The sequence below is a fragment of the Dama dama genome, chromosome 1 (assembly GCF_033118175.1).
Source record: "Dama dama isolate Ldn47 chromosome 1, ASM3311817v1, whole genome shotgun sequence".
Taxonomy (NCBI): Eukaryota; Metazoa; Chordata; class Mammalia; order Artiodactyla; family Cervidae; genus Dama; species Dama dama.
In genome coordinates, this window is record NC_083681.1 from 74,921,512 (window position 1) to 74,949,055 (window position 27,544).

At 51.8% G+C, this 27,544-nt stretch overlaps 1 protein-coding gene across 1 annotated transcript in view; it reads right to left on the reverse strand.

Annotated features, from left to right (window-relative positions):
- Window positions 1-23,705, reverse strand: part of LRP4 (LDL receptor related protein 4) — a 52,371-nt gene extending 28,666 nt beyond the window's left edge. Inside the window, exons 1-15 of the mRNA XM_061153066.1 lie at window positions 23,616-23,705; window positions 9,776-9,922; window positions 8,306-8,422; window positions 7,620-7,733; window positions 7,122-7,238; window positions 6,653-6,781; window positions 6,289-6,408; window positions 5,532-5,657; window positions 4,796-4,921; window positions 4,463-4,597; window positions 3,956-4,081; window positions 2,989-3,219; window positions 1,984-2,140; window positions 694-911; window positions 353-529 (exon numbers count right to left, since the gene is read on the reverse strand). Of these exons, the coding sequence (XP_061009049.1) occupies window positions 353-529; window positions 694-911; window positions 1,984-2,140; window positions 2,989-3,219; window positions 3,956-4,081; window positions 4,463-4,597; window positions 4,796-4,921; window positions 5,532-5,657; window positions 6,289-6,408; window positions 6,653-6,781; window positions 7,122-7,238; window positions 7,620-7,733; window positions 8,306-8,422; window positions 9,776-9,922; window positions 23,616-23,667 (2,092 nt within the window). The 5' untranslated portion in view covers window positions 23,668-23,705. The remainder of the gene's footprint in view (window positions 1-352; window positions 530-693; window positions 912-1,983; window positions 2,141-2,988; window positions 3,220-3,955; window positions 4,082-4,462; window positions 4,598-4,795; window positions 4,922-5,531; window positions 5,658-6,288; window positions 6,409-6,652; window positions 6,782-7,121; window positions 7,239-7,619; window positions 7,734-8,305; window positions 8,423-9,775; window positions 9,923-23,615) is intronic.
- Window positions 23,706-27,544: the final 3,839 nt, after the last annotated feature.

Here is a 27,544-nt window from a genome sequence, read left to right on the forward strand (position 1 = left end):
AAAGGCTGGCAGAAGGGGTCCCAAGGCTAGTGAGTGGGGCTTTAGCAAAGGCATGATCTTCCTGAAGGAAAAAACTATGTCTTCTTATTTTGTATATCTGCCCCCACCTATGAGCAGAGTGAATGCCTGATACACAGGAAAAGTTTGCATGAATTAAATGGGGAGAGCAAAGCGGAATGAGTCTTTCCTAAGTCTCCATGTTGTACCCTACAAGTCCAGCAGAGGGCGGAATGAGTCGACACCAACGCCAACTTGAGATTTCCTTGCTGGAAACCCTGGCAACTGTTGACAGGTCCAAGGAAGGTTCTCAGAAGCACTGGGGGCTCACCAGGTGGGCGTTGATTTTTTTTACCTGCAGGCTGGCGCTGGGGGTGCAGGGTGTGGATGTCCATGGGGAAGTGGAGTTTGTTGCGAATGATCTCCTGGTTCTTGCCAGTAAATTTGTTGGCACTATTGATGCTCTTGGTGTGCCAGTCTGTCCAGTACAAGCTGTCTTCAAACACCGTGATGGCAAAGGGATGCGGGAGGCCTGGGGAAAGTCCAGGAGGACCTCAGTCTACACATGGCCTGTCCGGCCAGCCCCTGGGCCCAGGCCTGGCAATGGTACAAATCTCACCCTCTGCCAAAGGCTTCTGGGGGCTGGTACAGGGTAAGCAAGACGAGAGATGAAGGAGAGTGAAGGAAGGGCCTCACCCTGGCTAATGACAGCCTTGCGGTGACTCCCGTCCAGATTGGCCCTCTCAATGACGTGGTGCTTAGCGTCCACCCAGTACATACGGCGCCCAGCATAATCGATGGTGAGGCCGTTGGGCCAGAAGAGATGGGTATCAGCGATGATGCGGCGGCCAGAGCCATCCATGCTGGAGGCCTCGATGCGGGGGGTGTTGCCCCAATCTGTCCAGTAAATGGTCCTGGGAAGAGAGAAAAGGACATTGAGAGGCATGCAGTAGAGAGCAGGGGGCTCTTATCGATTTCACCCAGGGGACTCCAACTGGTAGGAAATACATTCTGCTGGGTTTACAGAGCATTTTTCAATGTTTGAATTATTTATTATTATTAAAAAAAAATTTTGGCCACATTGCGTGGCATGTGGGTTCTTAGTTCCCTGACCAGGGATCCAACCTATGCCCTCTGCATTGGAAGTACCGAATCTTAACCACAGGAACACCAGGGAAGTCCCTCAATGCTTGAATTTAAATGTCTCTAGACAACGAACGTATTCATTTAACAAAAAAATTTGGAGTATCTGCTATGAGATGAGCATATCTATCTTTTGGCATTGAGAGCATGGCAGTGAACAAAACAGATAAAAATCCTGACCTTGTGAAACTGAAAAAAAAATACTAGTGGGATACTACTTAGGACAAGCATTTTCTTCTTGCTCACAGTCTCTACCACTGCCTTTTGTAATTTTCACACACGCGCACACACACACACACACACACCCCATACACCACACACACACACTGTTTCTAAAAGAGCTAATCTATAACTGTAGGATCTTAGAAGACACACCTCTCACTTGATTGCACTTAATTTTTAAAAGCCAGAGGCAAAGAACTTCCCCTGCAAAAGACCTTTCTTCTACTTTCTTCTAATAATAAAATGATTGACTTTTATTAATTAGCTCAACCCTATAAACTAATAACAAAAATACAAAACAGCTACCACTTACATGATGTGTGTCATGCCATTTAAAATGCATCACATCATTTCATCTCCACACAGCTGTGAGGTAGGTATATTTTTATCACCAGTTTAGAAATGAGTAAAATGGAAGCCTAGAGAGATGAACTAGCCCAAGGCCATACAGTCAGTTACCGAAGAGCTAGAAACCCAGGTGCGTCTGGGTGCAGAGCCAAGGCTGTTAACATCACACTGTGAGGTCCCCCCGCCCCCCAGTGAAGTCTAGCCCAGGTGGCGGAGGGACTGTCCCTAAAGGTTGTAGGAGGATCGTGGCAGCTGGAGTCCCAGCTTGCTCACCCCTCCATGGGGTGCAAGGCGATGGCCCTGGGCTTCTCCAGGTTCTGCCACAGCAGCACCTTCCGGTTGGCCCCGTCCAGGTTGGCCACCTCAATCCTTGAGGTCCCCGAGTCGGTCCAGTAGAGCTTGTCATGGACCCAATCCACAGCCAGGCCCCCTGGTGGAAAGAGGCCATGCAAAGAGCGTCAGGGCTTCAGCCAGGGCCCCTGTGTGCTACAGAAACAAGGGCAACTCTTGCACGAAGCTGTTTCTTGGGCCAGGCACTCTTCTCACCACTTTACAAACACACGTTTTACCTTGAATCGTCACAACAACTGTGTGAGTTAGGTGCTATAATAATCCCCATGAGGATGAAGAAATTGAGGCAAAGAGAACTCAAGTAACTGTCCCAGGTCGCGCATTTCCTCCTCTCAGCCAATCATAACTCCACTTTCTGAATCCTAGCTCCCTGACCCCCACTGGCCCCGGGGTTTATAATTTGTGCCTCAGGGTTTTACAGAGGAACATCACCAGTTCCATCAGCACCTGAGTCAAATGTGCTTAATCAACACCGAATTCTAACCCACTTCCCCTGCTTGCCGAAAGGCCTGAGATGGCAGAGTGAGCTACTGTTTTTCTAATCTGCAAACATTTGGATGCTATCTATCTGGGTCCATCAGAATATTCCTAACACGAAGTAATCAAAATGAAAGTCAGAATTAGATGGGATGCCAGGCTGATAGAGAATTACACCCGTCATCCACAGATCTCTGGTTTCAAATGGTTCCACTCAACGAAATGGTCTCAGTATTCTCACTGATCGAGCTCAATACCGAGCAAATATTACAAATCTGAGCCTATAAAATGAATGTAGACTAATGAACATTGTCTGTGTTAGAGTTCCAGGCAAGGTTTCACCGTGAGATGTTCTGCTGCCTAAAGGTTTGTGGCCACCAACGTGTTCCTTCCTCGGTGGTTTTGCACGTGGCGTGGCCCTGCCCCTCCCCACGGGGCCTCGTTCCTTACCTGGGCTCTCGAGCCCTGTAGACACAACCTCCTCCACGTTGCTGCCGTTGAGGTTGGCGCGGAGGATCCGGTCCAGGGTGACGTCGGACCAGAAGACAAGCTCGCGCCGGTGGTGGAAGTCCAGGGCGATGGCGTTCTCCAGGTTGTTGAGCAGCAGTGTGTACTCGGAGCGGTGCGGCAGCACCTGCCGGATGTCGATGCGATTGGCGAACAGCAGCACAGGCTCCGGCCCTGGGACGTGGCATAGAAACGGCGCCCCCACTGGGCTCCAGAGCTGCCCCCTGGCAGCCATCAGCATGCACCCCCCCACCAGCTCCAAGGGGCCCCCTGGCCCACTAGGGCATGTCCCAAGCCGTCAGCATCCATCATTACGAGAAGACTGGCAGCCTGCAAAGCGTACATCTCATCCCATTCTTGGGGCCCAGGATTCAACTCACAACTCCATTTTATTGTGATGGAAACATCTCTCTGGAACGAACTTACGGTCCCCAGGGAGGAAGGATATAGGGAGGGAATAGTTAGGGAGTTTGGGATGAATATGTACATGCTGCTCTATTTAAAATGGATAACCAACAAGGACCTGCTATATAACAGAAGGAACTCTGCTCAATATTACGTGGCAGCCTGGATGGGAGGGGAGTTTGGGGGGAATGGATACATGTGTATATATGGCTGAGTCCCTTTGTTGTGCACCTGAAACTATCACAACATTGTTAATTGACTGATTTTGTTGTTCAGTCGCTCAGTCATGTCTGACTCTTTGCGAACCCATGGACTGCAGCACGCCAGGCTTCCCATCTCCCAGAGTTTGCTCAAACTCGTTAATTGGCTACACCCCAATATAAAATTAAAAGGCAAAAAAAAAGAACCATCGCTCTCTCTACCAATCTCCAAGCACCAGAGCCCCTGGCTGCCCTGCTCAGCTCTCTGCCCACCCAGCCAAATGCCAAGCCCCGCTCCCGCTTACCCAGAGCCTTGCAGCTGCGCCGGTCAGGCCGGAGTTCGTAGCCTGCTTCGCACCAGCACTGGAAAGCCCCCTCGCTGTTGGTGCAGCCCTGGCTGCAGTACCCCTCCTCGGCACATTCGTTCACATCTATGACGACGGAGCGAGGGCAGGAGATCTCGGTTCCACCATCCTCCAGCCCCAGCTCCCAGGCTGACTAGCTCTTTCCTGCCCACACACCCTCCTACTTCCCAGGTCCAGTGGGAAGACTACAGAGCAAATGGTTAAGGGCTTTGAGCTGGGCTGGGATCCCAACTCTGCTATTCATCGGCTCTGCGACCTTCAGTAAGTGATAACCTCTCTGAGCTTTCATTCCCCACCCCCACCCCCCGCCTTCGAAACCAGACGGACAACAATCCCCAGCTCCCAGGGCTATTGAGATGATGACACACGGTCACACCTCTCAGAGGCCTGACCCACGGTTAACCCAGCCCCCCCGGCCCTGCTCCCGCCCGGGGGGCCCCAGTTCACCCTGGCAGGTGCGCCCGTCCTCGGTGAGCCGGTAGCCCGTGTGGCAGGTACACTGCACGGCCCCCCGCACCATCTGGCACTTCTGGGCACAGCCGCCGTTGTTAACATTGCAGTTCTCCTCACCCGTCCGGGGCCCTGCGCCAGCCAAGCCAGAGATGGGAGTTGAGCCCGGAATCCTCCCCTAGACGGCCAACTTGGCATTCCACCTGGGCCACGAAGAACAGCTCCCGGGGCTGCACGCGTCCCTGGGGAGGACTCTCTTGAAGCAGATGGGTGGGGCGCGGCCACAAACCATGGGCGGGCACACCCGGGGAGCCGGGTGGGGACACTCACGGCAGTTCTGCTGTGGGCTCTCATCGCTGTTGTCCCCACAGTCGTTGACCCCATTACACAGCTTCCTCTGCCCGATGCAGCGCCCGTTCCAACACAGGAACTGGTCCGAGGCACACTGGGGGCTTCCTAGAGAGGAAGATGGGGAGGGAAGGAGAGCCAGGTCAGCGCCGGGCAGGGCTGACGGGGCTTGGGTCAACCAAGAAAACATGGGAGCCTGTCATTGTCTAGGGCGAGCTGGAGACAGAGGAGACTCAAGGTCGGAGGGTCGGGGTCCAGGGCAGGAAACAGCTCAGACTGGGCTGTGTGCGTGCGTGTTCTCCCCAGGACAGCACAGTGCCATGGTGAGACGGGACGCGGGGCAGAGTGAGGGAGCCCACGCATGTGTCCGGCACCTGTGCGGCTAGGGGAAGGGGCGTTGGGCTGTCAGCTGGAGACCAGTCCTTGCTTGTGAGGCCAGAGCAACAGAGCACGGGCTGCATGTGAGTAAGAATGTGAGAGGCCATTGAAACTCCCGGCCCTGATACTGTGTTCCAGGCCGTGAGGCTGCGGGTCAACAGATGCACCTGATTTGACACTGGTAACCGAGACGAGCAGGAAAAATCCAGGCCACGGGCAAGACCTGATGAAAGCACCACGTTGGCCCAACTGGAGAGGCAGCAGTAACACCCTCTTTCCACCTCCTTCCTCCAGCCTAACTACGGGTTAAGGGTCCTGGGGTTCTCCAGGGACAATCTACCTGTGTTCTCACAGTTCTCTTCATCGCTGTTGTCCGCACAGTCGTCCTCCCCATCACAGCGCCAGGACAGACGGACGCAGCGGCCTGACCGGCAGCGGAACTGTTCCGCCGTACACACCGAGGTGGCTAGGCAAAGCACAGGCTGATGAAAGGTTGACCCCGCTTTAGCCCGAAGCCCCACCCTGCCACCCCAGGCTGCACTTCATGCCAGCACCCACGCCACTTTTCTTTTTTTCCTAAGATTTTTTTTTTTTTGATGTGAACCATTTTTCTTTTTTTGGACCATTTTTAAAGTCTGTATTGAACTGTTACAATGTTGTTTCTGTTACACGTTTTGGATTTCTTGGCCAGGAGGTAAGAGGGATCTTAACTCCCTGAACAGGGATCAAACCAGCATCCCCGGTCTTTGAAGCTAAATCTTAACTACTGGACCACAGTGAAATCCCTTTGACACTCTTCTTGACCCCAGTGTCACAGTTGGTCTCTATGGCATGTCTGTGGGAATCAGAAGAAGGTGTCTTTTCCTTGACGTGTTACTGACATCTGCTGGAAAACTGCCATGATGACTATATACATCTAGAGAATTATAGAATATATGAGTCTATTGTGGGACTGGCATTCTTTGGACCTAGTACCTTTGTGCAGTGCCCAACCTACACAACTGTACATGGTGGACCTGTCTTAACTATCCTGGAGCTTTATCAGAGGTGGCCTCTCTCTGCTTCCAGCCCAGAGCTTGGCACTGCCCCCCACTCACTGCAGTTGCGCTCATCAGACTGGTCATCACAGTCCGCGTCGCCGTCACAGCGCCAGCCCGCATTGATGCACAGGCCACTGTCACACATAAACTCGCCAGAGCGGCAGGGCTGGTGGGAGGCTGGGGAGACATGCCAGGCTTCTGTCTTTAGCCAGTCCGCGCACGCAGTGTCCCACGGTGGACCAGGAAGTCACAGCCCTGGCGCCCCGGCTCCTCCATGGTGACCCCGTAGGGAAACAGGGACTCTAGAAGCTCCTCTCCTGAGCTCCTGCCCCAGCTGGCACCCGGGCCTCACCCCCGCCTCCCCCAGGAGCTCCTCCGAGCCTGGCCTCCCCTCCTCCACCCCGCTGGCCAGAGTGCTCACAGCAGTCAGACTCGTCAGACCAGTCTCCGCAGTCGTCATCGCCGTCGCAGTGGTAGATGTCGAGGATACAGCGGCCGTAGGCACACTGGAACTCCTCCAGGTTGCAGGGGGGTGCTGGCACTGCTGAGGCTGCAAGGAGGGCAAGGCGGGGAGGGGCACGCACTCAGGCCCCCTCAGAGGAGAGGGGCCCGGACTCCTCCAAGGGGCCAGGCGCTCAGTCACAGAAGCCGAGTTTCCTTGGGCATGGCCCTGATACACGCCCATATGCCAGAGGACCAAAGGGAGGCCTCCCTTCTCACCTGGGGCACTTGTTCCCTCCCAGCCCCGCCCAGGAGGAGCTGTTGCCTAAGAACCCACCCTCCCGGCAGGCCCGCGCTGTCCTTTCACTCCTCTGCCTGGCCCTCAGCCCACCGATTGGCACCCTCTGCCCCCAGCCCAGCCCGGCAGCCTGAGTCCTGGGGCCACTCACGACAGCTCTCCTCGTCGGAGCCGTCTTTGCAGTCCGTGTCTCCGTCGCAGTACCAGTGCTCAGCAATGCAGCTTCCATCGCTGCAGCGGAACTCCTTGTCCGAGCACTTGCGCATGTCTGGGGGCGGGGCGGGGGGGACACGATGGGAGAGCAGTCCTGCCGGAGCCCCACCGGGAACCCTCCTGGCATCCTCCCTGACTCCCACCCTCGCTGCCCCCCTGGGGGTCTGACCCAGGCCCTGCAAGACTCCACGGGTTCAGCACAGACTCCTGAGGGGAAAGAAGAGGCCCCAGAGAGACTGGCCTCAGGCTCCCGTTCTATGGTCCCTGGGGTGACAGCCCCGTCTCCCCGTCCTGCTCTCCTCCAGCTGCTCCAGACACCTGGGCAGTTCAAGGACTGGGCAGTGCTAGGGCCCCTGAGGCTCTTGCCCCTGCCAAGGCCAGGCCATCCTCCAGCCTCCCTGCCCGCCCCCCGCCGCCCCCCGGGAGCCCTGCTCACCACACTGCTCATCGCTGTTGTCGCCACAATCATTGTCACCATCGCAATGCCACAGGCTGCGGATGCAGTAGCCGTTCTGGCAGGGGAACTCGTCCTCCTCACACTCCCGGGGGGCTGTGGGCACAGAGCGGTCGCCTGCTGTAGGCCGGGGAGGGGGGCCAGCGCCCGGACTGGTGGAGCGGAGCAGCTCCAACGCTGCCCTAGGGAGCCGGGGAGCTGGCTGTCCCCTACCCCCGGGGGGGCTTAGATAAGCCGAGAGAGGAGGTGGAAGGACAAGAGCCAAAGACCACGGGCTGGGGCCTCGTTTTCTTTTTTTAAATTTATTTTTAATTTATTTAATTGGAGGCTAGTTACTTTACAGTATTGTAGTGGTTTTGCCATACATTGACATGAATCAGCTATGCGTGTATGTAATACACCACATTAACAAATTGAAAGATAAAAACCATATGATTATCTCAATAGATGCAGAGAAAGCCTTTGACAAAATTCAACATCCATTTATGATAAAAACCCTCCAGAAAGCAGGAATAGAAGGAACATACCTCAACATAGTAAAAGCTATATGTGACAAACCCACAGCAAACATTATCCTCAATGGTGAAAAACTGGGGCCTCATTTTCTGATTGAAACGCCTTTCCCCGCCAAGCCCAGTGGAAGCCACCCAGCCCCACCCAGCACTCACGACAGTCCTGCTCGTCCGAGTCATCCTCACAGTCGTTGTCCCCATCGCACACCCAGGAGCGGCGGATACACTTGCCGTTGTCACAGTGAAAGTCGAGAGGGGAGCAGGTGGGCAGCTCTGAGCCCCGGGAAGGGGAGAGAAGCAGGGGTCAGTCCGGGGCACTTACTCAGAGGCAGGCCCCATCCTTCCCTCTGGCCCTGTCTGAATTACGGTCCCTCCTCACTGGCTCCTCCAACTACCCCCGGGCCCCACTAACAGAGAAGCAGGCAGAAACAGCAGCCAAGAAGAGAGAGCTTCCTCGGGCAGCGGTGGTCAGGGGTTCACAGGACAGAAGAGTCCGAGGAACTACCAGGAAAGCAGTGAAGGAAAACATGAAGAGAAACAAATGTATTTCCCCCGCTTCCTCCTATTAAATGATGACTGACACGCCTGGGCTCGATGTCAAGTTCTAAAACTCATTACTTTTATCACACAAGCCAGATACCCTCTCTTAGCTCCAGGTTCTTCCGACTGTACAATGGGGATAATTATAATTGACTCAGAGAGGCCTTTTGAGATAATGCATACGAAAGTGCTCCATGAAAGTGAGCCATTTACCATCATCGCAATTAGCTAAACTGGTTAGGGGTAATAAGGTCCAGGCTGTAGCTTCACTCTTAAGAGACTAATTAGCCTCCCTCAGATGTAGGTGCTGCAGGGGTGGGGGCCACACCCTGGAACCCAGAAAAGTAACTGGCTCAGGAGTCATATTGCTACATATCCAAGACATGTATCCAGGACACCCTAGCCTGTTGTGTATGTTATTGCCCTAGGGGAAAGGGGAGACTTAACAAGAATATAAAATTTCTCACCAAGTTTATGTTATTTAAAAAGGTGTGATTACACAGAATACCAAAGTGTCCACAATTAAAAATGTAGAAATATGCAACACAAATACACATGCACACAAATACAGAGATCTATTCAAGGCTGTTTTTTTCCTACGCTTGTTTCAAAGTCTGGTTTAGCAGCTATGTTGAGTGCGCTCAGTCGCTCAGTTGTGTCTGACTCTTTGCGACCCCATGGACTGTTGGCCAGGCTCCTTTGTCCATGGGGATTCTCCAGGCAAGAATACTGGAGTGGGTTGCCATGCCCTCCTCCAGGGGATCTTCCCAATAACCCAGGGATCGAACCCAGGTTTCCCACAGTGCACACGGGTTCTTTACCATCTGAGCCATCAGGGAAGCCCAAGAATACTGAAGCGGGTAGCCTATCCCTTCTCTAGGGGATCTTCCCAACCCAGGAATCGAACTGGGGTCTCCTGCGTTGCAGGCGGATTCTTTACCAGCTGAGCTACCATTTAATGACTATATGTGTGTGCAAATATGGGAAATACGGGAGGGTTAAAGTCATACACACCGTGAAGAAACCTCCCACCTGTGCATATCTGTCACCCTCCCAGGAACCCGGGTGGGGGGGAGGAGGTCTTACTACATCCGTCCTCATCGCTGTGGTCCCCGCAGTCATTGTCTCCATCACACTGCCACTGCGCAGGGATGCAGGTACACTCTCCGAGGGCGCTCACCGCACACGTGAAGTGGCTCCGACCACAGGCACACTCAGGGCTGCTGGCCAGTCCTGGGCAGAGAGAAGAGGAACCAGTGAGGGCTCAGCTCCCAGCCCACCAAAATCCATTCCGGGGTTGGGGGGCAAGGTAGAGGTGCCAAGTCTAGGGGCACTGTTACCTAGGAGGTCAGGAAGACGACTGCAGGGAGATGTGGATGACGTCATGGTGCCTTCCCCCTCCTCTAGGCACAAACAGTCCAGAGGATACCCTCTGACTTTGGGCTCACAGACAGCCCAGGTCTCCCCTCTATGACAGGGTTTTCTGCACACCCGCAAAGGCCCAGAGACAATGACACCAGTTGCAGGGCTAGTGGTCCCGGGGAAAGGGAGCCGGGGAGAGGAGGACGATGCACAAAGGCTTCCAGGCCCTTCCCTCCAAAACCAGGTGGCGTTATGGATGCTCTCGCCTCTATTCAGGAGGGGGACGCTGAGTTAAAATGCTGGAGCCCCTTCTGGGGATAAGAAGTCACACCGGGGAGCAGGAAGCAGCAGACACTTCTGGGAGTCCTGCAGTCAGAGCGCACCTCTAAGAAGGGCGACCAGGAGAAGGGGGAACGGGGTGGGGGATGGGGGGGACCAGGCTGCCTTGGGGCAGAGCGACTGCAGGGGGGGGCGGCCTTCCTGTCTGTGGGCCTGGCCGCGGCCTGGAGGAAGGATGGCAGGGGCCGCCCCGCCCCCAGCCCCCGCAGCACGCAGCTGGGCTTCCCTATTGAGCATCCAGCTATCTGCCTGGCCAAGTCCCATGACCGGCCGCTGCGCCCCCTCCCCAGCGTGCCCAGCAGGATGCCCTGGGATGGCGTGTGAATGGCTCAGTGCCCCCGCTCCAGCCTCAGCTGGAACAAAGGGTTCTGCCAGGGTCACTCTTCCCCGCCCCCCCAGCATTCATCTAACCCGCTGGGCTGCTGCAGCTGGGAAGGACGGGGCCACTCTCCCTTGCTCATCTCCCCCACTTGCTTTCTTCTCCTTGTCCTCCCCTCCGCTGGGCGCTGCCCTCGGGCTGGGCTGGAATGGGGAAGGAGTCAGCTCCCAAATGCCACCCTGCTTCCTTTCCTATTTCCCGGGCCCAGCGTCCCTCTCTTGGCTCATCTCCTTGACATCCATCCTCACTTCACATTATATTCCTCGGGCCAGCTTTAGGGTTCAGGACCCAGAATGAAAGGGTGGATTGCTGTTCCCACCAAAAGCAAAGGACTGCTGTTCCCTAGACCCCTCCCTCTCCACGTCCAACCCCCAGGACAAGCATAAGCAGAAAGCAGGGGTCCCTAACCTGCAGATGGATGGGGGGGACAGCCAGCCTTTGTGATCTGTGAACCTCGGGCAAAAGGTGTGTTTCTGGAATGAAGGAACATAGCTCTCACCCCACCTTCAGGGGAGGCCTTGCCCTTGCCTTCCACATGCTAAGGGAACTGGCTGCCCTAGAAAAAATGCAGGATTTCCTGCAGAAGCCAGAAGAATCCATCTGAGAGAAGCTGCGTCTCTACTCCAAGGCCAGCACGCCTCTCTCTCCAGGTCTCCCTGCAAGTATAGGATGGAGGATTCTTCCCAGGCAAGCACCGAAGCCCCAGTCCCCCTCCTCTCTGGCCTGTTCTGAGAGCACTGAGAAGGAATGGGTTTTTGGGTTTTTTTTTTTCACTCAGACCCTGGGCACGAGAGCCTGAGAAACTTTTCTAAGTGTGATCAGTTCATCACAGCTATAAGCACTGCTTTCGGGGACTCTGGCTGGGATGAAAGAGCAATAACTAAGTATTCCAGAGGACTCCATGCCATGGGGCTCACCAAGACACTGACCCCCTTCGCAGGGAGGAATGATGAAGAGGAAGAATAGGCTGTCACAGTGGTTCCCAGTGAAGGATGTTTTTTCTCCCTGGGGGGCATTTGGCAATGTGTGATGACATTCTTGGTTGTAACTGGTGACGCGGATAGAATTCAGAGGATAAAGGCCACAGATGCTGCTAAATATTCCACAATGTACTAGACAGGTGCCCCCAAACAAAGAAGTTATCCAGCCTAAAATGTCAGTGGGAGGTTGAGAAATACTGCTAACCCCACAGAGCAGGGAGCAGGGCCACACCACGGAGGCGATCAGGGTAAGGGGATGACCAGAATGGACAGGAGAAGGCATGGGAGAGAAGGGAGGAGGAAAAAGCTCTGGACCTGCAGCGGACAGAGCTGGGTCCCCCTGACCAGTTGCGCCACCTTGTGTTAAGTACCACAGCCCCCTTAGCCTGGTATATAAAAAAGCCACAGACTTGGATGAGAGGATGAATGTGGGAGAGGCTGATCCATGCCTGGGAATGCCAAGGATGCTCCAGAAGTGCAGGCTGGAGGTGCAGGGACATGAGGATTTGGGGGCTAGCTTTTTTTTTTTCCTAAAAGGCCTTGATGCTAAGAACCTGAGTACCAGGATCTGGCACAGCAGCATTTTAGGCTACACGCAAGCCAAAAGAAATCCAGGCTAGTGGTTAAGAATTTGCCTGCCAATGCAGGGGAACGGGTTCGATCCCTGGTCCAGGAGGATTCTCCCATGAGGCGGAGCAGCTGGGCCTGTGTGCCAGAACCACTGAGTCCACGCACCTAGAACCTGTGCCCTGCAAGAGAAGCCAGCATGATAAGAGGCCCACGCACTGCAAGGAAGAGTAGCCCCCGCTCACAACTATTAGAGAAAAGCCCCCAAACAGCCAAAGATAATAAATAAATTAATTAATTAAAAAAAAAAAAAGGAATTCAGTAGGTAAAGAGAGCCTTCAGAGGATTTTTTTTTTTTTTAAAGCCTCCCCAACCCCCTTTGGCTGAGTGATAGCAGAAGTCCTGAGTTCCCCCTGCAGACTTCGAAACAAAGCATTCCATCCGGTGGGCATCAAGTTGGTTGTTGAAAAGGCACGACTTCCTGCCTGTCAGAGCAACATCTGAACGTCAGCATGTGAAGGTCAGGCAGCCGGCGACAGGCAAAGTCTTGGCTTGGGTGTTCATACAGTAAACAGACACATTATCCTCCAAGACTCAGCTCTTCTGGACAACTGTTGCCCCTCTGGGATCCTGGGAGGTGGAATTCTGCCTTTTCACTCGAGTCCTGGCTGTGATCATAAAGGACAGCTTTTAACCCTTTTTAACTAAAAGAATGGTGAGTGAAGAAAGGAAACAAGTGACTGCGGGTGGCAAGACGCGGCTTTCATTTCAAGAAGTGTTCAGTTAGAGCACTCCCCTGGGCTTCTGGCCTTGAACACTATTTCCCAGCCACACTGCAAGTCTACTTTGGCCCTAAAGGGGATGGGACCTTCAATTTAATGCCGTTCAACAAGGAAAAGACCTCTTCCCAAAGTGTTCACTATCCCTGATCATCCGATAATCCAGCTTTTAGGATACATGTTAATGTGCTCATAGGGCCTTCCTAGGAGGCTAACTCGAATCTCAGCCATGTTACCTACCACTTTCTCACTGCTTTCTTCAGGAAAAAAGAGACATCCACCTGCTTACACTACTAGATACTGTGGAACATGTGAGAGAACATAGATTCCAGAGTTAGAAAGGCTGGAGTTCAAGTCCTGGTTCTACCGCTAACTCTACAACTTTGAGAGAGTTAGTGCATGCCAGAGTCTCAGTTTCCTCATCCATAAAACGGGAATAACAATAGTTTTACTGCAAAGGGTTTTGTAAAGTTTAAATGAAATAATCTGGCACTTCCCTGGCGGTCCAGTGGCTCAGACTCTGCAGTCCCAGTGCCAGGAGCCTGGGTTTGATCCCTCGTCAGGAAACTAGATCCCACTGCCACAACTAAAGAGCCCGTGGGCCACAACTAAGACCCAGTGCAGCCAAATATATAAATAAATGCTTTTTAAAAAATGTTCTAAATTTTAAAAATCCATGCAGACTTCTTAGCACAGGGCCAGCACACAGCAAAAGCTTTATAAAAATACAGCCACCCCTCACTGAATATTTACCATGTGGTCTCTAAATACTTTTCTAAAATACTTTTCTCATGCTACATCACTGAAGGCTCTCAACAGTCCTGGGAGGTGTCTGTGATTATCATCACCATCTTACAGGTGAGGACTCTGAGATCCAGGGAGGAGAAGTCTGTTGACAAGTCATATAGATACTAAGCGCTGGAGCAAGCGCTCACACACAGGCAGGTCATTTCCAGACCCTCTGCTCTTAATCCCCTCGTGATACTGCCTCCCAATACGTGGTATTGCTATTATGAGAGTTTCCAAACCTCTGAGATCCAAAACGGGAATTGGTAATACTGGGATTTCCGGGTCCTTCTTTCTGCATTCTCATTCAGCAAACGCACAGTGAGTTTATGGATTTCAAGCAGTGACCTCTCCTTTTGGCTATTGCCAAGGCCAGAGGCCCATTTCCCTTGCTCTAAGGTTAAGTAGCGAAGCAAGCAGAGCATGGAACCCTTGTCCTTTAAATGAGCGCCTCAGTATTGGTGTTGGTCCGGAAAAGGACAGGACTTCACACAACAAATGACTAAGTTCTGCAGTTTCTCTTAGCAGTTTGCAAGCTACTTTTGCACACACAGTTGTGTTCTCATTTAATCATTACAGCCATACCATTTTAATGGGTAAGGTCATCTGCTTTGGCCAAGGTCATAGGTTAAGTAGGAGAGCCAGGATGGCAGACCCATTCTGATCCTTAGACCAATATTCTTCTGTTACTATGGTCTCAGAATCCGGACTTTCAGTAAAGTTTCTCACTGAGGCACGCTCAAGTTAGAGAGGCGCTGCTCCTCACCACTTCACAGAATGCTCAGCTCAGGAGGGACCACACCTGTCACTCGGAGGCCCAAGGTGTCCCGTGACTATACACAGCTGCAGAGCAGCTTTTTCAAGTTGAACCAGAAATGAGAGGGCTTAAGGGGTGTCCTGTGAGTATACGTATATGACAGCTCTCGCCGCATGGAAGTGATTACAATGGGAAAGGGAGAGATCATCACTTATATAAGTGAAAGACGTTTTTCTTTTTTTCAAAAATATTTATTTGTTTGTTTGGCTGTACCAGGTCTTAGTTGCAACATTTGGGATCTTCAATCTTTGTTGCGGCATGCGGGTTCTTTAGCTGCAACATGCGGGATCTAGGTCCCTTACCAGGGATCAAACCCAGGCCCCCTGCCTTGGGAACACAGGTCTTAGCCACTGGGCCACCAGGAATGTTTTTCTTATAACACTGTTCTTTTCTCCAATGCTGTCTTCTTTTCTATCAACTGGCAGCAATGATGAAGATACAAACCTTATTTAATGAGGTTAAGTCATTTGAAATGACCCTAATCTACATCCAGGCCAATCAAGGGACCAATCCTTGGGCAGGTTACTCAATAAGTATCTCCCACTGAAAGGGAGGCCCATGCAGCAAGACAAAACTGGTATAATTGAAAGGGGTAGCAGCCAAAAGCCACGTGAAAATGGATCTGGTCTCACCCAAGAGATACCTGGAGTCAGGAGAGACCCGGGTTTCTATACAGCCATGGTTTGAGAGGACAGAGCTTGCACAAAAAAACTCTGGAACCAATACCAAGCAAGGAAAATGGTCGACAGGAGGAGGCCAGGACGTGGACCCTTTCCTGATGCTGCCCCACCTGGGTCCGTGGAGCCTGACTTAACTGAAAGTCTCTGCTCTGTGCCCAGCGGCCCTTGGGGTCTCCTTTTACGGCAGCACTTAGCCCGCTGAGGGACCACTGTTCTCCTACTAGACCAGAAGTCTCTTGGCAGGTAGAATTGTATGATAAAGAGCTTTGTATCTGTATTCCGTACGTCGCTCAATGCTCGTATGTAGTGTGGATCATATAAGTTTGTAAAATGAAAAAATGACAAATTCCTTGAGAATCCTGTGAGAGCTGAAGTCAGAGGGAAAAAGGAAGCCCACAATATGAGAAATAAAAGTGGTTATTTCCGACTTACCCTATACTCAAGAAAACAAGAATCTTCTTTTTAAGGTGGCTACCTACTTGTATCCAGGTAAAGTTTAAGTTCACTCCTTTCTTCAACAAGAGCTCCTTTCATTCACTGTGTTATCAGGCTGAGTTACTGACATGCCATAACTTTCCTTATCTCCGTCTCTAGATCCCTAGAGGCCAACCTTACCTGGTTTGAAAATCTATCTGATAAACTCTTCTCCTAGAGGGCCCTCTCAAAAGTGACACCATGAGACACATGACTATCGGTCCCAGCAAGTTCAGTCCTCTCTTGCTAGTTTCAGACACAGAAAAGAAGTCTTTAATGGTCAGCTTCCAAAGTTTTGAGGCAGAAGAGCATAGTGTCAAGAACATGGGAACAAAACTAAGCTAATTACTGGCCATTGGACCTGGACATGTTATTTTTTTTTTTTAATTTTTTAATTTATTTATTTTTTTTAATTAGTTGGAGGCTAATTACTTCACAACATTTCAGTGGGTTTTGTCATACATTGATATGAATCAGCCATAGATTTACACGTATTCCCCATCCCGATCCCCCCTCCCACCTCCCTCTCCACCCGATTCCTCTGGGTCTTCCCAGTGCACCAGGCCCGAGCACTTGTCTCATGCATCCCACCTGGGCTGGTGATCTGTTTCACCCTAGATAGTATACATGCTGTTCCTTTGAAATGTCCCACCCTCACCTTCTCCCACAGAGTTCAAAAGTCTGTTCTGTATTTCTGTGTCTCTTTTTCTGTTTTGCATATAGGGTTATCGTTACCATCTTTTGGACATGTTATTTAATTTCTAGAAAACTGGGATAAGAGCCCCTACCTCCCACAGATATTATGAGAATTGAATTAGTTAATTCATCAAAAAAAAAAAAAAAAAGCCCTTAGCATAGCCTAAGCTCTGAATAAATGACAGCACCTACTATTACTTTTACAGAATCTGACTCACTCAGACGGTCTTATTCAGCCACCCTTTGATTAAGCCCTAATATTTCAGGGCTTGAGATGTCTAAAAACTTGACTGTGTGCCAAGCTGCAGTGCTGCTCCCATGTGTTAAGTCGGTGGCATGAGCGGCCTCAGGAAGCGACAGGGGACAGTCCTGTGACCACAGTCCTGCTTTACGGCCCTTCTCTGGGGGAGCTTGAAATACATGGCATCCTTTATCCTTACCTAATCTCTCATCAACCAATTTCTAGGAGGCAAGCATAGAAAAGAGCATTTAGAACCTAAATTTCAGAGCAACTTAGACATGGATTAGTTTCCTTTTCTGTGAAATGGGGGTAGTGGTAGTACCTGTTTCGTAGGGTTGATAGGAGGTTTAAATGAAATAATACAAAGTACATCATAGCAGCTATTATTTTGTTGTTGTTGCTGTTAATACCACCCTCTTCATCTGAGTGCTCACTCTCAACCCAATAATGTAGCGATGTCTCCATACAGGTCCTCAGAGGTCTCCTCACCCTGCCCAGGAGCTCAGTCAACAAGACTCCACAAACCCAGCAGGGCTTGGATGCGGCTGTGCTGAGCGGCCGCTCAGAATATTGCTCCCCCCTCCCCCTACATCTCAAAACCCAAGGCCCACAGGATAACACAGGGCTTCAAAGAGCTACAAACCACATCTCCTGGGAGCTTTTTAAAGCCTCCCTCCATCGGAAAAAAAAAAAAGCACCCAATAGGTAATTCTTTATGCATTGGAATTCCCTGAGATGATGAAGACTGGAAACAGAGGGGAGAGGTCAATCTGAGATAAAATAGAGACCAGTCCTGATCAGGGTCTTCTGGTATAGCTTAGATATAAAGAGTCTGTTCTAAGAGCCAGTGTGGATTAGAGGGTTAACAGCTCAGGCTCTGGGCTCAATCCTGGGGCAGTTACTCACTAGCTGTGTGACAGCAAATGGCCCAAGACTTACTTTCCCGTCTGTAAGACAGGAATCTAACAGAATCTTCCTAGTAAGGATACGGTGAGGAGTAAATGTGATCAAACATGCTAACAATTATCACAGTGCCATGTAACAAAACATGCTAACACTTATCACAGTGCCAGCAACATAGCAAAGAGATTCACCAGTGTTAACTGCCCCAGAAGTCCATTTGTCATTTTTGGACTACATGTCCCAGCTTGCTGTGCAAAAATGGTCACCAGAGATCACTCCCAGAGGAGCAGAAATTCTCATTTGGGGAAGGTATATTTTAAAGCCTTTCACTTTTTTTGCTTCTCTGAACCTGTGGTTGAAATTTTTTGTGTAAACAGCAGGTGAGTGTGGGGTTGGCCACGGCGGGGGGTGGTGGGGGGAGTGGAAAGATGAGGAAACTCCCTTTTCTTATTTGCTTTGTTGCTGTTTAGTTGCTAAGTCGCGTCCGACTCTTTTGCGACCCCAAGGACTGTAGTCTGTCAGGCTCCTCTGTCCACGGGATTTTCCTGGCAAGCATACTGGAGTGGGTTTCCATTTCCTTCTCCCGGGGATCTTCCCAATCCAGGGATTGAACCCACATCTCCTGCTTGGCAGGCAGATTCCTTACCATTCAGCCACCTGGGAAGCCCTTCTTACTTGCTAGCTGTATGACTATTAGAACCCAGCATCTGTATTTGATTTCCAGCAGGCTGTAGTCAACCCAACAGAGAAACTATCTCTTGTCCTCATCCAGGCCATAGTGACAGTTCTCCAGGCTGGGGCCAAGGAGGGGACTATTTGGAGCATTTCCCCTACCCCCTGCCCTGCAGGCCGGGCAGGAAGTGGAGCAACTCAGCGAGGAAAGATCACTGCAGCTCCTTCCAACCTCTCAAAGCGTCTTTATTTCACTGCTAATCAGGTGTCCCTACCCTCTACCTGCCCAGCCCTTCACCCAGATGAGAGGTGGTGGAGGACCCTCTCCCCCACCAAAAGGCTCTGCCAGGAGCTTCCCCAGCCCCAGAAAACCTCCAGTGATAAATTATGCAGCAGCACCTTTGTGCTGCCTCTCCGCCAGATGGGAGGTTTGCTCCCAGGCTTTTGTTTCCGGCTTTGCTCGCAACTCCAATCCTCCCGGCTCTGCACAGAGGTGAGGGGGGAGCTCCGGTGGGCTGTGTCTGGGCTTGCAGCAAGTCCCCGGTGAGGCTTCCTTCAGCTGGGGCTCGGGCAGCGCCCTTCCCCTCCTCACTCTAACCTGAACGAACAGGGGAGCAGGGTGTCAGGGCAGCTGGCGGGCGATCCACTCAGCTGTGAGCGAGGATGGGAATGCCTACGTGCCGTGAAAGAATGAAGTTTGCTCGGAAGGGCGTAAAAGGTGCCCAAGGGCACCAAGGATGTTGGCTTCTTGCTAAATCAAAAATGCAGGACAGAAAATGGAGTCAAAGGACCTCCGGGAAAGCTCGAGAATCAGCTCTCTCGAACGGCTGCTCTTGGTTATGGTCAACTTTCCACAGCCCCACCCCCCCACCCTCCAAACCATCACATTAGTGGCACCGACTTAAAAGGAAAAAACAAAGAGACCACAGGGGTCAAACTCGACGGGTGAAGAGGCTGGGGGCTGGGTCATGGGCTTGAGGCTCCAATCTATTCTCCCTGCGTGCCGACAGGATTCCGGATTGAAGACAGTAGTCGTGAAGGAAGGCAGCCCCACAGCGGCCCGGCCCCCCAATTGGGGCAATTACTACCTTATGAGCTCTGGGGCCTGTCCTTTACCAGGCCAGTGGGAGGGAGAGCCTGGAATTCTAAACGGTTCCAGCTCCAGGAGACCTCAGCCAGCACCTCTCACCCCGGGTCACAGCAACCTTAGGGCGAGATGCCTGGCTATAACCCTGACCACGGGGATGCTCTCATAGGAAAGCCCTGCCTCCCAGGCCCTGACCCAGGGGAACTGAGGCAGAGTGAGCCTGCTAGACTCACAGCAGAGCTCCACAGACTTCTTTTCTGAAGTGTGGATAGGAGAGTAATATGCTTAAGTTTCATTAGGTGTTCAAGGAGGGAAAGAAAGGGCAAGACCTTAAAAAAAAAGAGAGAGCAAAAACCAGCTGAAATGAATGAAGGGCTGAGCCTCCATTTTAGCACATGACACTGTAGTTTAACTACTTGTTTGCCTGATTCCCATAGTCCAAAGGCAAAAACCATCTCTAATCTATTTCTGCAAGCACGCTAGCAAACAACCAACATTTATCTGTGGGACTCTGGGCTGAATGGTTTGAACGTACTATTATCTCATTTAATTTTTACAGGATCCTTGCATGATAGTTTATTACTATTACAGCCCCTTCCTTACAGATATGAACCCTGAAGTTCAAGGTGATGAAGTGTTTTATACAGGATCACCAAGATGTGGTGAAGTCAAGATTCAAACTGCCTGAGCTTCCTGATCATGGAGCTGTGCATGCAGGGATTAGATTAGCACTTGACAAATGTGTGTCCGGGGAATGAATGAACAAATGAATGGGTGCAGAGCCCAGTTCAGGGAATGCTCCTGAGTGTGCTGGGGGAAAAAGAACCTGATCCTGTCAGCTCGAAGCTGGAAGGAGAGTGGCAAGCACAGGCATTCATCAGAGCTATTTATAGGGCCAAACCCTGGCTCTGCCAGCCAACCAGTCAGCATGAAGTCTTTCCTGGGACACTGAATCCCACCAGGCTGAGAAAGGGAGAAAGATTTCCAATACTGAAAATGAGATGGTAATCCACAGTCTGGGGTCAGATGCCCCATGTCCAGGCAACTGTGACAAAACTCACAGCTAAACTGTGTCAAGGAATGTAGAGACCGTGGTTGGAACAGACTAACAGACCTAGTTGGCCACGGGCATGAAACTGTCATGAAATTATGAGATGTGTCCAAACACAAAAAAAGACAAGACTACTTCTTAGTCTCCAAAATTCTGCCCTGTTTTGGAAGCCCCTAGGACTGATCCTCCCTTCAAAAGAGAAGCAACATAGCCAGCCTCTCCCATCTTCCTTCTTCTTAGAGATCAAGATTAGCAGTCAGCCCATAGAAAGAGTGAGAAAGGCCTGTAAAACATCCTGTGTTCTCTGCCGGCCCAGAAGATGTGCAAGTCCGATGTGCTCAGTGTCAGACGTGGCCTCACTCAGTCCCCTTTGCACCTGTCATTCTTAATACCACGTGCCAGTCCCAAAGATGTCATCTGATACTCAACAGGGGACAGAAGAGGAAATCCAAAATCAGTGACAAGCCAGGCATCTTTCACAAGTCCAGTAAGATCAGGGACAAGGTCAACCCAGCACCGTGACAACACCAGATGGAAAGGAGTCCAGTCTCAGCGCCACTCTTTGTCACTCAGTCTCAGAAATAAACACTCTATGTACCAAAGCTTACCTGGAAGAGATCTCCAAGACAAACAGGGTTGCCACTCTTCAAATGGTAGTGGATTGTCCGAGGCCTCACCTCAACCCTCAACAGGAAGATACCCAGGGCTATTACCAGTCATCAAGTTTCCTTCCAAAAATCTTTAGGAGTGTTTACACAGGCTCGGGCCAATCCCACGGGCTCTAGGAAAAGCCCCAAGTACTAGCAGCATCCAAATAAGTGCCTTGAATTTTAGTGTCTTGAATTCATTCCGAGTTGAGGTCAGATCTGTCTAACTGATTGACTATGATACACTGACTTCTCCTTGAGCCCCTGGAACATGGTGTGGGATCCTCCTGGTATTTTTGGTTGAGTGACTGCTCAGTCTCACTGGTGAGCCATGAATCTGTCCCTTCCAAGCCTCTGAGGATGGCTCAGCAGCAGGCTAGGCAAAGTTTAGATCTTGGTGCCAGTGAGCGTCCTTAGGCACATACACAGAGAGCTTCCCACACCTTGAAGTTTCCATTAAATATCTTGTCCTTGAAAAGCACCCAAAGAGCGACCAAGAATCCTCTATCCTTCTTCTGTGAAGCACAGAAAATACACAATTTTCTACCCCGGTTCTCAATGCAGATGTAGTGTATGCAGTTTTGACAGCTCTGGAGCAATAAAATCCTCTTGGCCAGTCTCCGCTGGGACCCTTCCAGTTCCCCTTTCCCTAGGGCAGAAGGCGACAATCTCTGCTCTGGCTTTGTTGGTATCCGTTTTAGCAACCCCCCCCCCCCCCTTTTTTTTTTTCCCCTTCAGTGCCATGCCATTTCCCTTGATCTTTTTCAAAACTTCCTCCAGGGGGCCGGGAGGAAAGCTCCTTCCTCTTGCCTTGCAGCCCGAAGGGGAAAAGCCCCCAAAAAGCATAGCTGTCCCTTTAAGGGGCCCATGTGGTGGGAAGAGCAGCTACATTCCTACCCTAGTAGGGCCGCTGTCCCGACACGCCAAAGAGACTACAAATAACCTTCGAGGAGAGAACCCGGGAGGGGGAGAGGACAGTCCAGAGAGGAACGTGGGTCGGCCTGGCTACTACTCCTAGAGGAAGAGTTAAGTGCTCGGTGGGGTTAGTGTGGGCATGGAAAAAGTCATTGAAAACCCACGGGTTGTCTAAATAACAGACAGAGAACTCTGTTTTGGATTTGGGAGGTAAACCAATCTTTAAAACAAGTGCTCAGGCATCCCCACGCCCTGCCAGGCAAGTTCCGAAATCTGCACTATTTCCACACGCGCTCCCTTTACGTTAAGAAAGAATCGGCTAGGAGGCCGTGGTCTCCAATCCCCATCACTCTAAACCCCGTCCAGCGCCTCACACCGGCGGTGGTGGGGGAGAACGGGAAGACTCAGATTCCACCACCACCACCGCCCCCCCACACCTCGGTTGAACAGAGGTGGGTGAATAGGGTTGGGGTTCAAAGATCAAAGTTCTTTGATCTTCGGGCACCAACTAGAGGCAGCTGCTAAATCACGGGGTGCACCCACGGTCGTAGCCGGCTGCCGAGAAACAGATTCCACCGGAGCCGTCAACGCACACAACAGTTGCGTTCGGGCACCAAACAAGTTGTTAATAAGGAGCAGATGAAGCAGCAGTCCTCTTGCCATCCCTCCAGCTCCCCCGAGGGCCACCGCGCGGGCCGGGGGGTAGGGTGGGGGGCTGCCTGGTGAGGCTCGGCGACACCCGCCCCCCTGTCCCAAGCCAGGACGGATCTGCGGGAGACTTCCAGCAGTTTCTTCCCTCTGTCCCTCCTCTGCCCCCCTTTCCCCCTCCCCCTCCTCCGGGAAGGACCCAGGACAGGAAACTGGTTGGTCACAGCCAGGAGAGGGAACCCAAAACACCACTAAGTGGGGATGCTGCGAGCGAGCAGTGCCCAAGGACCCTCGGCGGGAGCGTGGTCCGGAGTCCGCGCAACTGCTCCCCGAATCGGGAGGAATCCCCTGAGCTCAAGTATTCAGATTCCACTGGAGCCTCCCTTTGCAATCCTCCCGAGACCCCCTCCACCCCGGACCCTGGAAGGAGGACTATTTACAATTTGTGCTTTAGCGACCATCCTTCCCCGCCTCCCTTTCTTCGCACACATTCATTCGCACCAAGGACACAGAGGCCGTGGGTCAACCCGAAACGGGAAGCACCCAGCTCTTCAAAGAGCAGCGAGGGAAGGAGGGGGCGAGCGCCTCGGGTCTCCCCCCGACCCCCACCCCCACCCCCGTCCACCCAGCCTGGCCCAGACCCGAGCCCGAGGAGCTCCTCGGTCGCCGCTGCCCCATCTCGGGCTGGAGGAGTCGGGGGCGGGGGGGGTGGGGTGGAGAGCTCCCGGTCCCCTTCCCCGGCACGCGATCTCCGGGCGAACTGCTTGGAGTGAGGGGGCGAGGGGCTCTCAGGCCCCAGCCCGCGCCGTTCCGCTCTCGGAAGGTTGAGTCCTGCAGCGGCCGGAGCCCGGGGACAAACTTTCCCGGCTGGCGGGTGCGCGCTCGCGCGGCGGCGCCGCTTACCGTGAGCGCAGAGCAGGGCTCCAAGCAGCAGCGCGCCGCACGGCCGCCTCATGGTGCCGCCGCCGGCGCTCCCTGCCGGCCCGGGGGTCCCGCCGGCTCCCGCGGGACGGCGCGCCGGAGGGTGTCGGCGGAGGCTCCCCCCCAGGGGCCGCGTCCCGGTCCACGGCGGCGGGCGCGCCCCGCCAGTCGCCCTCCGGCTTGCTGCTGCCTCCAGTGCGGGCCGAGCCGAAGCCGCCCCGCCAGGGGACCGGGAGGGGGGTGTCCCGGGCCCTGCCGCCCCGCCCCCAGCGCCGCAGCCCCCGCCACCGCCACCGCGCCTGGTCCCGCCCCCCGCGCCGGCCCGGCCCCTTCCCGCCCTCGGCCCCCGCCCCCCGGTCCCCGGACCCCACCCGCCGGCGCCTCCAGCGCTGGCCCAGTTCCTCTGCAAGCTGCCCCCACATTCCTAGCCCTCGAGAGAGCCCCCCCACCCACCCCACGCACTGTCCCCGTTACTACTGCTCCAATGTCCTTAACTTAAAAAAAAGTGTCATCGTAGCGGCAACTCTCGGATCCCCGCTCACTCTAGTTCTGGGCCAGAGTGGTGCACCCAAGCTGACCCGAGTCGCCTGGACGTGACCCCGGCCCCCCTACCGGCCCCGAGTCCAGACTTTATTGATGTCTCAGGATACGCAAGGCTTGCTAATGCATAATCCTCTCGGGCTTCACGGACATCAAACAAGGGCCATCAGGGGGCCTGGAGTGCTGTGTCTTCTCTAGCGTTCTCACTGTCAAAATTCCTTTTCTGAGATTTCTCTCCGCCCCTACCCTCCCCCCTCCACCTCGGCCCCCAGTCTAAGCAGCGTTGTTCGAGGGCTAAATAATTCCACGACCTCCCCTTTTCGTGTACTCATTTCCTGAGGTGGTTGTCTGGGTCCTGTCGCCCCAGCTCAGACGTCCAGAATTGGCCCAGACGTAGTTCTTCCTCGCTGTCTTTGTAAATCAGCTTGGTTAGCCTCTTCACCTTCTTTGACTTTCTGATCCTGGCAAGGAAGGAAGGGGGTAAGGAAGTTAAGTCTTTACTTGCAGTGGTATCCTCTCAGAGACCTCAGCCTCCTCCCAGCTCCAGTCTCTAGAGCCTTCTAGCAATATTTAACTTTGGGGTTAGTATATAAAGTTGTAAATTCCTCTCTTGTCTTTGCTTTGTGGCCTATGCCTCTCTCCAGCATATGTTAATAATATGGATTAATTTTGTTACCACCTTCCATTTTCTAGGTTAAATCTTGTCCTGCTTCTTTTGTCCAAGTCCCTGACTTCCTTCAGCTCAATTCAGTTGCTCAGTCATGTCCGACTCTTTGCGACCCCATGGACTGCAGCACGCCAGGCCTCCCTGTCCATCACCAACTCCCGGAGTTTACTTAAACTCATGTTCATCGAGTTAGTGATGCCATCCAACCATCTCATCCTCTGTCGTCCCCTTCTCCTCCTGCCTTCAGTCTTTCCCAGCATCAGGGTCTTTTCCAGTGAGTCAGTTCTTTGAATCAGATGGCCAGAGTATTGGAGCTTCCTTAGGGTCCTGTATACCATCTTTCTATCCAAGCTGGTATGCCAGCAGTTTCTGCTTTTGGATCATCAGCGATTTTCTTAAACCACTTTCCTCTCACTAGTAAATAGAGTCAGGAAGCCCCAAATGCCCCATATCAGCTGAGGGGAAAGTAATTTGGTACAGTGCAAAGAGAATATTAGGAGATTTCTCTAGTGGATTGGTCACCATTTCATCCTTACTTGTCTGCAATTTTTCAGAGGCTTTCACTTCAAATTACCATCTTTGACCAAAGCTAATGTTAAGTTCACAATAGCAAGAAAGAAATGCGGTATTCACTACTTCTTAGCCAATATTTCTCTATTCTGTTTTGCCTGAAATTTTTACACAGATGAAATGTGGTTGAACTAACATCACCATGGTAACTAACACTGAGGCATTTTCTGTGTGTGTAGTTCTTCCTGCTGTCTGATGGCGGCAGTCGAGTCAGATCAGGTTTACTTGATCTTACTGCTGGGAAAACAGTCAACCTTTAAGACCTGTGTCATCTTAGCCTAAAATCCAAGGAGAAACAAGTGAAAAGTAGAGGCTGATTCTTAATCCCCCCTCCCCACAACATTTTTGTTGCAGCTTTCATTGGTCTCAGGGTTTCAGTATAGTTGCTTATGAAGGCTTGCTTTTTGACCTATTGAGGAAGACCTCGTGATTCTGGAAGCCATATTTTTTTTTCCTTCCCCACATGAAAACTGAGGACATGTGGTATAACGAATACATTTGTCCCAAAAAATCCAGAACAGGCGGTCACCATACTTTCAGTGTCAGGGGATTAAGAATTTATAAACAGTTTCCACTCTGTATTCAAAAGACAGGTTCCTTTCCAGAAGGCATGATTTGTGTTGTTTTTCTGGGGTTGAAGAGGAGCAGGGAGGCTGGCTGTCCCTCTCTGACTCAGGCTCAAGAGACTGCATTTTCTGTGTGCATCCCAAGTCCTCCTCCTCCACGGTTCGGCACAGTTCTGGTGTTCAGAGCCATCCCCGGCTGCTGTGAGTCACTGGGAATATCAATGGGTAGAAACGAACTTCGTGCATGGTTCCTGGCTGGGTCACCCCCTAGGGTGAGTTAAGTCTTGGCTGTCAGAAACTGCTCTTGTGCCAGGAGGGCTAAGCCATATTTATTTTTACCAGGCCTCTCAGACTTTCTTGTTTGGAGTGAGAGATCCTGAAAAGCATGCCAGAATGGGCTGTTTGTCTCCCTTTTATTGTCCTCTGGGACATGCCCCTAGGAAAGTTGTAGGGGATTGCCAATTCCAGAGGGGGTCTCAGAGGCATTGGTTTCCTCAGAAACACCACCCCTATTTCCTTCATCCTTCTAGGACGGACTAGGGGACTGCATTTCAAAGATCAGAATATCGCCTTGAATTAGACCATCACTAAATGGCCTTTTCAAAGGACACAGGGAGTGCTACAGAAACAAGATAGAAATGGGCATTATTTTGATCCAGTTGGGTTGGTAGAATCCTCCTTTAACCCAGGCATCATTCGACAACCTGAATTCTAAAAGTAATTCTTCTAAGAGAATAAAAGGCTTGACACTTCACACTTTAAACCAGTGATTCTCAATCAGGAATGATTTTTGCCAACATGGGGCAATACCTGGAGACATTTTTGGGAGCAGGTATTACTGGTGAATAATGAGCAGAGGCCAATAAACAGGATATCTCTCCCCACAACAAATAATTATCCAGCCCGAAATGTTAATATTTCTGAGGTTTAGAAACCTTGGTTAAAAAAATTAAGAACATGAGTCTGCAAAAAATTGCTCCATCGCTGGAATCACGTTCTTGTGTGAATGGAGAAGGGAGATCTTAAAGCTATAGAATGGAAAACAGGAGAAGGCACAATTAAAGGAGCTGAAAGAGTCTATACCTATCTGCCCAGGGTTGGCTATTACTAGTATTAACTCACTTAGTGGGAGTATTTATTATGAGTCTCTTATGTCCCAGGCACTGTAGAAACAATGATAACTGGATATATTCTGTCCCTGGAACTTAAAGTCTGAGCTGGGGAGGCTACAAGTATACAGAGGCATTAAAAGAATAATCTCATGAATGAATTTAAAGCTATAAATGCTATGGGCATTCAAGGAAAGGGACAGAGCCTGCTTAGATTTGGAGGTTCAGGGAAGGCCTGTCAGAGGCACTAACACTTACGCTGAGTAAGATTCACAAGACTAAGAGTGGACGGGGTGGGTCTTCTAGGCAGAGGGAACAGTATGTACAAAGGCCCTGAGCCAGGAAAGAGTCTGTAGGGTTTACAAAAAAATATCAGTAACTTTTTAGCAATGGGTATGCTTCTATCTGGGCTTCCCTGGTAGCTCAGCAGTAATGAATCCGCCTATAATGCAGGAGACA